The sequence below is a fragment of the Anolis sagrei genome, chromosome 6 (genome assembly GCF_037176765.1).
Source record: "Anolis sagrei isolate rAnoSag1 chromosome 6, rAnoSag1.mat, whole genome shotgun sequence".
In the NCBI taxonomy this organism is placed as follows: Eukaryota; Metazoa; Chordata; class Lepidosauria; order Squamata; family Dactyloidae; genus Anolis; species Anolis sagrei.
The window spans coordinates 12,536,204-12,547,183 of NC_090026.1; the positions used below are offsets into that span (position 1 = coordinate 12,536,204).

The window sequence follows — 10,980 nt, forward strand, 5'->3', positions numbered from 1 at the left end:
AAGTCCAAAAACATACTAGTAACAAAATGGAGTCTTGAGTCTGAACATGTGTACTACAATCACATGTCTGCAGCCCCTCCCACACCAAAGAGGTATAGTCCAACTGGCAATTCAATATATACATAGTACAAGTTAGCAAATATATACATTAACAAACAAATAGTGAAGGCTTGGAAGGCTGCTATTTCCAACCAATATTATACATATAAATATTAAAATCAAACAGTTCAATATGTGTGTCAATAAAATAAAATAAGCACTACCATACAAAAAGTCCACCTCGCCTTCAACTGTATTAACAAATTCTCAGGTACTCAATACTGAATCACATGTAAAGTAAACCCTGCTCAACTGAGACAATTATCTTGAGAAATATCTCTAAGATACAATAATGGATAAATTAAAGAAGTGGGAATCAGTGGAAGGTAACATTAGCTGTGTTAGAAAAGTAGGTGAGTTTTTAGTTCCTTTTTTTTCTTAGCTGCTTCTTGCTGTTTAGCTCGGGTTTCAGCAAGATAATGTAGCATTTTGGTGAAAAGATACAGCTCAATAAACCAAAACTGGAAGCCAAGATAGAGAAAATCTCCACAGCCACCATGTTTTTGCCCTTTGTGCTCAGGTATGTTGGAATGAAGCACAGCCAAACACTGCAAAAGACCAACATGCTGAAGGCGATAAACTTGGCCTCATTAAAACTGTCAGGCAACTTCCGGGCTAAGAAAGCCAAAGTGAGGCTGACAAGAGCGAGGAAACCCATGAAACCCAGAAGAGCATAACGCATACCACCTGAGCCTTCATTACATTTGAGTACAATTGCTTGAGTCACTGAGTACATGTCAAGGTCTGGGAATGGAGGAGAGGTCACCAGCCATGCAATGCTAACAGCTGCTTGAAAAAGGGAGCAAGAAAGAACAATGGAATATGCCAATTTCTTCCCCATCCATCGCCTTATCCTGGACCCTGGCTTGGTGGCAATAAAAGCTAGAATGACAGTGATGGTTTTGGCCAAAATGGAAGAAAGTGCCACTGAGAAAATCACACTGAAAGCAGTTTGTTGAAGGAGGCATGTCACCTTCCCAGGTTGACCAATGAATAGCAGAGCACAAAGGAAGGAAAGCAGGAGGGAAGTCAGGAGAATGTAGGTGAGGTTCCTATTGTTCGCTTTAACAATGGAAGTGGCCCTGTACTTCATGAAGATTCCAAGAATGAAGACGGTAATGAGAGAAAATTTGAGAGCAAACACAGCTAAAATGATCCCCAGAGGTTCTTCAAAAGTCAAGAAGATGATTTCTTTGGGGAGGCATCCATCCTTGTCATTGTTTGGATACTGATATCCAGGGCATTCAAAGCATTCATCGGCATCTGAAAAACAAGGAGTTTCAGAGTGAAAAACCAATATAGTGGTTGCTCTACAAATAGACTGATAGCTAATATAGATATCAGACTCTTCAGAAAGATATCTTTGCTCTGAGAAACAACAAGATCTGCCCCTTTTTTGCCAGAATTTGTTCAACTCTACAACCAAAGCAATGAGTGAATGCTGCTGAGACTATACATGGACTTAGCCATCTTCTCGTGTTTCCACTTCCACATACCTTTAAATGTAGCAAATGGGCAGCACCTGAAAAATCAGGGGCTCCACTGAGGCTTAACTTCCTACATATCTGCACAATCGTTATTTACAACATCATATTTGGAGAGGGTATATATATATATATATATATATATATATATATATATATATATATCAGCCATCTTTCAACAAATATAAAAGGAGCCCCTGGTGGCACAAGGGTTTCACCCAGGCATCCTCAGACTGCAGTCCTCCAGCTGTTTGGGCCTCCAATTCCCAGAAGCTCTAGCCAGCTTGTTCAATAGTCAGAAATTCTGGGAGTTGGAGGCCAAAACAGCTGGAGGGCGGCAGTTTGAGGATGCCTGGGTTAAACCCTTGTGCCGGCAGGACTGCTGACCAAAAGATCTGTGGTTCAAATCCAGGGAGCAGGGTGAGCTCCTGTCTATCAGTTCCAGCTTCTCATGCAGGGACATGAATGAGGCATCCCACAGGATGGTAGAACATCTGGGTGTCCCTTGGGCAACATCCTTGCAGATGGCCATTTTGCGCACATCAGAAGCGACTTGCAGTTTCTCAAGTCGCACCTGACACAAAAAAGCAAATATAAAACTTTACAATATACTTGACAATCAATTTCTGAGATGTAGGGTATGATGCCTGAGTCAACTGATAAATACAGATGATTCGTACCTGTGCAATTTGAAATCTTGCCCTCAGGACATGGAATGCAATCATAGCAGCAAAACTGCTCTCCTTCCTTCTTTCTCTTACTAAAGCCAAACCGGCATTTATTGTTACATCTAGAGAAGGGTAGTGCCTGCCCATTGAAAGAAAACACACACACACAAACTGGAATGTTTTCTGGAAAATTAAATCCTGCTGGCTCAGCTAGAGATATATACATTTGTACATCTTTTGGTTCTGTAATTGGATAATAGTCCTATAATCACATGTACGACTTACTTTGAATAGGACAGAAACCTCTTTTAGACCATCCAAAACCTCCCTTCTGCTGATCATAATTCTTGGAGTGCTAGTATACTAAGTACATGGCTGGAAGCATTAGGAAGCAGTAGGCTGGGTGGAGTGATGGAGAAATATTCAGAGAAGGGCAATCAGAAAGATCAAAAATCCTATGAGGAGCCCAAATCCTATGAGGAGCAGTTTAGGGAGTTGAACATGTTTACTTGGAGAAAAGAAGGTTGAGAGGGGATGTGATAGTAATATTGACAAATCTGAAAGGACATCACATTGAAGAGGTGGGAATATGTTTTTTCTGCTACTCTAGAAACTAGTACATGGAACAATGGATTCAAATGGCAGGAAAAGATATTCCACCTAAACATTAGGAAGAATTTCTTGACAGCAAGAGTTGTTAAACAGTGAAATATGCTGCCTGGGAGTGTGCTGGAGTCTTCTTCTCTTGAGGCTTTAAAATAGAGGCTGGACGATCATTTATCAGCAGTGCTTTGATTGTGTTTTCCTGTATACACTGAATGGTGCTTCCGGTATTCTCTCAGCTCTATGATTCTAGAATTGTGTATGTATTGCACTGGTTTATTTGTAAATCAGTGCCCCTTGGATTCCACCAATACCCACCTCAGTTCTCCAGACAAAGGGAAGATAGACAACTAACATCCTTAACATTGTCCCCTAAAGCTTGGGAGCTGAAAGGATTATAGAGACTGGAGTGGGGGATACTGAGTCTTGTATTCCTCATATGTGATGAAGGATTTTGGCAACCGTTGACTGAAAATTTTGTTATGACTACCATCATTGTAAATAAAATAAATAAATAAATCATTGTACCATTACAAATAAGGACATTCTGTTTGTTTTGCCACTGCCGGAAAACTCTTTTGTGATGTTTGTTTGTTCGTTTGTTTACTGTATTTGTATACCACCTTTCTCAGCCCGTAGGTGACTCAAAGCGGTTAACAGGGCAAAATTCAATGCTTACAACATCATAAATACAATTAAAGACATAACATATAATAAAAACTAAGAAAATCAATAAAATATAAATTCATAGTGTCTTCTTGTTAAAGACATTGTCCGGACTCATTGTCTAGTCGTTCCATTTTCCTATGTCAGTTACTCTGCATTTGCAAAAGATTGGTCAAAAAGCCATGTCTTGACTTTTTTCCGAAATGTTAAAAGGAGGTGGCCGATTTAATATCTACAGGGAGGGCGTTCCACAGACAAGGGGCCACCACTGAGAAGGCCCGGTCTCTCATCTCTGCCAAACGTACCTGTGACAATGCCAGTAACAAGAGCAGGACCTCCCCAGACGAGCTTAAGGTCCTAGATCAATGGTTCTCAACCTGGGGTCCCCAGATGTTGTTGGCCTACAACTCCCAGAAATCCCAGCCAGTTCACCAGCTGTTAGGATTTCTGGAAGTTGAAAGCTAAAAACACCTGGGGACCCCAGGTTGAGAACCACTGTCCTAGATAATTCATAAGGGGATATGCGTTCAGACATGGCTTTTTGAGTTGGGCCAGAACCATTTAGGGCTTTATAGGCTAAAGCCAGCACTTTGGTTTTTGCCCAGTAGCAAACTGACAGCCAGTAGAGCTGGCGAAACAGAGGAGTTGTACGCTCCCTGAGTGCCGCTCCTGTTAGCAAACTGGCTGCCGTTCATTGGACCATTTGAAGCTTCCGGACAGTCTTCAAAGGCAATGCCACATAGAGCGCGTTGCAGTAGTCTATACGGGCTGTAACCAGACAATGTTTAGACTATGTTTAGACAATGGACAATATTGTTCTTTATTATATCTAGTCTGATGAGGAGAGGCTTCTATGTCAAGATTTGAAAAATGATGTTCATCACAGGAGAAATATTGGGATTCATTCTAAAGGCGAACTTACCTGGTTGAAGATGCTGGGCCACACAATGGCATCATCTTGAATGATAAACCTCTTGTCTACAGGAGCCTGATGTTCCATTCTACCAACTTTTATTTTCACAAAAGACTGATTTGGAAATATGACCCAGTTGATAATATCGAATCCCCCTAATAATTCCCCATTTTGATCAAAGGAAACCTCTTCCCCAGCACTATTGTTAAATGCAATTCTTCTCAGAAACTGATTAAGCTAAATGAGAATAGAAAGGAATTGATGGAGAGATGCATAGAAAGATGGAAAACATATTTCTAAGTGATAATGTATGCTTTGGACTATCAGGCTGTATCATGTGCATCAGCACTCTTTTGTTCGTGTCCTAATTTGGAACAGTAAAACTGCACATTGGCTCCAATGTAATGTAATGTAATGTAATGTATATTGTATATTTAGGCTCTAATGTAAGCAGAACACTTTCAAATACTTGCAATATGGAGAGAAATAATAACATATCAACTAAAGAACCATATTCCATCTTTTCATACAAAACACATCTCCTGTGCTCTTGCACGCTGGGCCTGTGCATAAGACTGTAGACAGGACATAAATTTTGTGTGCCCAAATGGGACGCCGGGGCTGCCTCAGATTAAAGGCCTTTGGATTTCCTTAAAACAGAGTCCTTAGATTGCTTAAAGATTCAACAAAGTTCTTTATTAATGAAAACAAACAGGTACTTTGAGGCTTTCTTAACAGTCTATTGGCTCTCTCTCAATCTTGTCCACAGGGAACAGGCACTGTCTTCATAACTGTAACTAATGGGGAAATCCTTAACTTCTAATCTGGGCAGTCTGTCTTTGCCTCTGTTGGCATGGAGCCCCTGCACCCGGTATCAACTGCTTCTGGCTTCCGCGAGTGACCCTTACCAAGCAGAGCTTTGTAGACTTCCAGGGGGAAAAGAATTCAGGTTTCCGTGATGACTGACTGAAGTCCTTCAGCAAAGGAACTGTAAGGCTATACAACCCCGGCCAAGCTGTGGGCTGTATATCTCCCCGGCCAAACCGTAGAAGACAAAGCTTTCTACAGGAGCTCTTGGTATTATGTCCTGCATGAAAGGCTTCTCTGTGTGGACTGACCCAAAAATGGCTCCTATTCCCTCCAAAAACCCCAAAAGGGGGCGGGACCAGGGAACCTAACTATAATTGACAGGTGGCTTGTCCTATGATTGCAGCCAAAAGAAGCCACCTATCTGCAGAGTCCCTGAAACTTAGGACTACAACAAACATTCAATGCAAAGCAAACAAAATTGGAGCTTCTGGTACAGCTGTACCTGCACATCTCCGGATTTACAATACTTGTTGCATTATATATAAAATAAACCCTTCTGCATTAGTGAGATTACCTGCCATGGATGTATATTCCAAAGTTGCTCTCCTGCACCATTTGGCGGTGCTCTGTGTTTCAATTTAAATGAATGTATGGCTTGCAAAGAATGTGCAACTGCATAGACAGCATTGTAGATACTGTAGCTATGGCTGGTCATGGTCATTTCAAAAACAGAAGTGGGAAGATGCTCTAGCTTCTCCTTCCCAGTGCAGAACATATTACCCTTCTTGTCTAATGAAGGATTAGGCAAGTCGCAATTAAATACCTCTTCCCAGAAAGTCCACAGAAACTTGTCCTTTTTTGCTGAGAGAGGGTCTCTTGTCTGAAGAAAGCTTTTGAATCCTGAAAGTGCCTTTGAATGAATTTCAAAGGATACAGACCCATGAAGGAAGTCTATATCCCAATCTCTTACAAAAGAAATCATTGCAAATTCCATTTGGGCTGTCATAACCCACACCTTTGTGCTGATTTCCAGGGGTGTATCCCTTATTTCTGCAGCATATACCATCATTCTTATAACCATAATAGTAGGGCTTTCACCATACACAACAATCACATTGGCAGTACTTCCCATAGCGACGGTAATAATTTTATAAGATTCCTCTACAAATTCATCAAATCCATCAGTAAAGGCATATTTGGGTAATCTTGCAATGAAATGAAAGCAAATGCCTTTCAGAGCAAACGTGGGAAGAACATTTTGTACAAATCCTTCTCCAGTATCATCCTTCAGACAAACTACTCCAATCCATTTCCAGTTGAAATGCAAAAGTAACTGGAGAATCCCATCATACTGGCAATCAATATTTGGGAACATACGATGGAGGAAGATATCTTGGGCATCATTATTTACCACAGGAGATGTTCCAAAAATAAGCTAATTTAAAAAAAATAGAGAGGAACTGAAGTGATATCAAACATGAGCATCAATGAAACCTGAATCAAAATTTCTATTTCCATTAAATATTTTATTATGGGCCAGACTTTAAAACAGCTGGTAAATCACCAGCAATGATAAGATCGACCAACCGAAAGGTTGCCAGTTCGAAGTCCCAGGTTGGTGTGTCAGCCCAGCTCACTGTTTACCTAAGCAGTTTGAAAACAGCCTACAGCTGTAAGTAGAAAAATTAGGTACCACTAAAAAGCAGGGGAGGTATTTTATGACACCATAAAAGGAAAAAGATCAGAAAATGCCTGGTTACCAAAAGGAAGGAGGAAGGCCTAATGGCTCTTTGTCATATAGGATACAGCGATAGCACCCTCCTGTGGCTGGATTCGAGCACAACCTCCAAGGCACCAAAAAGCTGGATGTCAACCCAACATACCTCCTTTTTATTCTCTCCTTCTCTGTCCTGCCTGTCCAAAATGGCATTGAATGTTTGCTGCATATTTGTACTGTGATCTGCCCTGAGGGTCCCCTTGGGGAGATAGGGCGGAATATAAATAAAGTATTATTATTAGTGGTATTATTATTATTATTATTATTATTATTATTATGTAATATTGCTTTTATTTCTGTTCATGCAGTGGATTTTCTAATGCTAATTGTGCTGAAAAGCACTGGCAAATTGACTTCCACTGAGCATTTGAACTCCAAATCAGTGAGTTGTCACTATTGGGTTAGCTCATGATAAAAGTCCCTAGCATGTACAGCCAATGCCTTGGACCTGAACAGTGGTCAGAAACTGCAATCAACTGGAGTAGCTTTATGTTTGCATCAAAGCACAAATTCACAATGCCGATTTTGACCTAAAAAATGTCCACCAATTATTTGTGAAAGACTGCCTTGTCTGCATCAATCAAATTTGAGATCATCACAAGTGCCACGTTGCATGTCTCATGACCTCAACAGGATTGGAGAAGCTTTGGGCTACACGTCCATGGAGTCCATGGAGTTTCTCCAGGCATCCCAACACTTCTCTAATTCATGTGCATCTGGCTATGGGGATGGGGTTACCAAGTGCTTTTCGATTCCTGTCTGCTCACCAAGAAAGGAGTGACAGTGTAAGACGGCTTGGAGGCTTCAAAGCAAATGAGGACAAGGAGTTGGGATTGGGCAGAATAAGGAGAAAGAACTCCAAAGAACCCAGATAAGATCTACACACATATGCATAGAATTATAGAATTGGAAGAAACCCAATGGCCATCCAACCCCTTGTCATGCAGGAACATGGATTAAAAACATCCACAACAGATGCACATTCACCCTCTGCTTAAAAACCTCTAGAGAACAATACAGCACCACATTCTGAGGCACCATATTCCACTGGTAACAGCTCTTATAACCATTGAAGCACCCCAAATCTGAGGTACATAGGAGTCACTGAGCAAAATCAAATGATCAAAATCTCAAAGGCTGAACTTTTACATGCACAACCTGTGTGTACCCTCAAGTCAGCTGCCAACGTATGGTGACCACGTGAATTTCAAAAGTTTTCTTAAGCAAGACATATTAAGATATGTTTTTTTCCAGTTTCTCAGAAATATAGTCCGTGGCATCTTAGTTTTGTTGTCAGCCTCCCATCCAAATATTAAGATCAGATGAGATCTGGTAACCTTACGGTATTTATTTAGGCATTAACTTCCTATTAAATGTTGGGCTGTAGAAATACGAGTGGGGAATGAAAAACATATATAAAGCAATGTAACATGTCAATCAGAATGCTAAACCAAACTCTCCCATTCCATTCCATTATATTTAAGCACAGTTCTCCCCATTGTGAACCTACAACTTGATGGAGTACATACAGTTTAAGCTTTAACAGATTGCTAAGATTCTGTGCTTGTATACACATCTTACTTGTGGTATCTTGTATATACACAGGATAGTTGCCAAGTGAAGACAATAGTCAGTGATGGGTCCTGAAATCACTGCTGCTGGAAGATTCTCAGTCTCACATTTGTAATTGGCAGCAAGTCTGCGCCGTCTAGACAAAAGTTCCATTGCAGCAAGGTAGGTCCCAATTTCAGTGAAACGGTTGTTATAGATGTGGAAACCCAGGGTGACATTGGGTAAGAGTTGTTGGTTGTCATTGGTCTCCTTTACAGCAAACGCCAAGGCTGCAATGTGCTGATAGAGGTGCGTAAATAGCCTGTAAGAAGTGATATTTATTTTGTCTACCTTCTTCAAATGAGAGCATTTATTCCAGCTCGATAAAATGTAACACTCACCCATCACAAAGGAGAGCGTAAGAATGCGAGTGAGGCAGAGAGTGAGACAGTAGGAAGGTTTGTATTTCATAAGGCTAAGAAATATTATACTTTGGTTTTTAAACTCTCCCAACTCATGGCAAATGTCAAAAGTGATAGCAATCCAGACTAGAGTGTTATATGAGTAATATGTATGTTGGTGCCCCCAGTGGTACAGTGGTTTAAACCCTTGTGCCGGCAAGACTGAAGACCAACAGGTCACAGGTTCGAATCCAGGGAGAGCGTGGATGAGCTCCCTCTTTCAGCTCCGGCTCCCCATGAGGGGACATGAGAGAAGCCTCCCACAAGGATGGTCAAACATCAAAACATCCGGGTGTCCCCTGGGCAACGTCCTTGCAGACAGCCAATTCTCTCACCCCAGAAGTGACTTGCAGTTTCTCAAGTCACTCCTGACATGGAGATAGATATAGATAGATAGATAGATAGATAGATAGATAGATAGATAGATAGATAGATAGATAGATGCCATCCCCTGCCATGCATTGCTGTGGCCCAGCCTGTGTATATCTGTGTCGTGTGTGTATGTATGTGTATATGTCTATATATGTGGTTTTGCGCATGTGTTGTAATGTGTTTTTTTCTTTTTAAGTCTCTTCTGCTGTGCTTTTCAGTGTTTTATGAGTGATGGTCACTCACTGGCCTGATAGGTGTATTGTGTCCAAATTTGGTGTCAATTCGTCCAGTGGTTTGTAAGTTAAGTTAATCCCACAAATGAACATATATATATATATATATATATATATATATATATATATATATATACACACACATACATACACACACAGGTGTGTGTGTGTGTCCCCTTCTGTGTCTTTTTTGTATACATAAAGGAATACAGTAAATATTCATGTACAACATGATCTCATGCACAAGTCAATGGAACATTTGGATGCCAAAATTATGAGTTTTCATTTGACCCATGGATAAGTTATTCCACACTGAGAGGAAAGCACAAGTGTCGCCTCAGAGGTCCTGCTGACTCTGGCTTCCATTGCCATTTCCCCTCCCAGGCATTGAAAAAGAGCAGAAGTGATGGAGAGTTTTCCGTTCTCCTAGAATGAACTAAGCTTTCATCTTTCACCAGACTACTCAGAGCATGGAGTGGAACCTTTCTGATAAGGCACAATACTACATTGACCCATAAAGATGTTGATTCTAGGTGTTTGGGATTTTTTTTTAAAACCTACTAGACTTCTATAAATGGATGTAGGCCAGAGGTACTAGTGGTTCGCTTTGAATGTGATTTTTCTGCTTCTTGACAGGGGTTGGACTGGATGGCCCATTAGGTCTCTTCGAACTCAATGATTCTATGATCCTAAGATTCTAAGAACTAAAATATGGTTTGCAGCCTTACTATTACTACACCATTGCAACAAGAGCAACTGGTCTTGCTAAACCCTATTATAGTGCTGAGGCTTTTCAAATATGGTTTTCTGTGGGCGAGCAGATTGTGACTAGTGGATGGCATATGTTCTGTATCAGAAACTAGAGCTGATGTGGTTCATCCAATGCAATTTTCTGAATCAACACCTCAAATAACCAAACCAAATCTAAAGTTGACCAAAAACTGATTCATAACCTTTTTGTTACTAATGTTGGAGGGTGGTCCGTGGTCAAAATGATCACTGGTAAAAAAAGAAAGGTTAGGAACCACTAAATAACATCTATATTGCAAATTGAATATCCAAGTCTGTCAGGCTCAGATTCTAGATCCACCCTCTGATTAGAATACATCTTGAATCAACTAACATAGCATGATTTTAAGATTTTTTTTACTAACTAAATAATTGTAATAGATAATGTAGTGGGTTATATTACACTAGACCTGGTTCTTTTGAATATAAATTTTAACCCGCCATTTTAATATATGCACTCTCAAAGACTCTGACAAACCCGAAAATTAATAGACTTTTTAAATTGCAATAATGTGAAGAATTAGCCTTGGGTGTATTGGATGTTGTGGTTCGCT

The 10,980-nt window shown here is 40.5% G+C and overlaps 1 protein-coding gene across 1 annotated transcript; it reads right to left on the minus strand.

The window, feature by feature from the left end:
* Window positions 1–360: 360 nt before the first annotated feature.
* LOC132779315 (vomeronasal type-2 receptor 26-like) lies at window positions 361–9,042 on the minus strand. Its single transcript, XM_060783005.2, has 5 exons — window positions 8,602–9,042; window positions 5,818–6,678; window positions 4,443–4,670; window positions 2,264–2,390; window positions 361–1,362 (listed from the first exon to the last, which is right to left on the minus strand). Exons 1-5 carry the CDS (start codon window positions 9,040–9,042, stop codon window positions 461–463), a joined length of 2,559 nt encoding a protein of 852 aa, XP_060638988.2. The 3' UTR covers window positions 361–460.
* Between the last annotated feature and the right edge of the window lie 1,938 nt (window positions 9,043–10,980).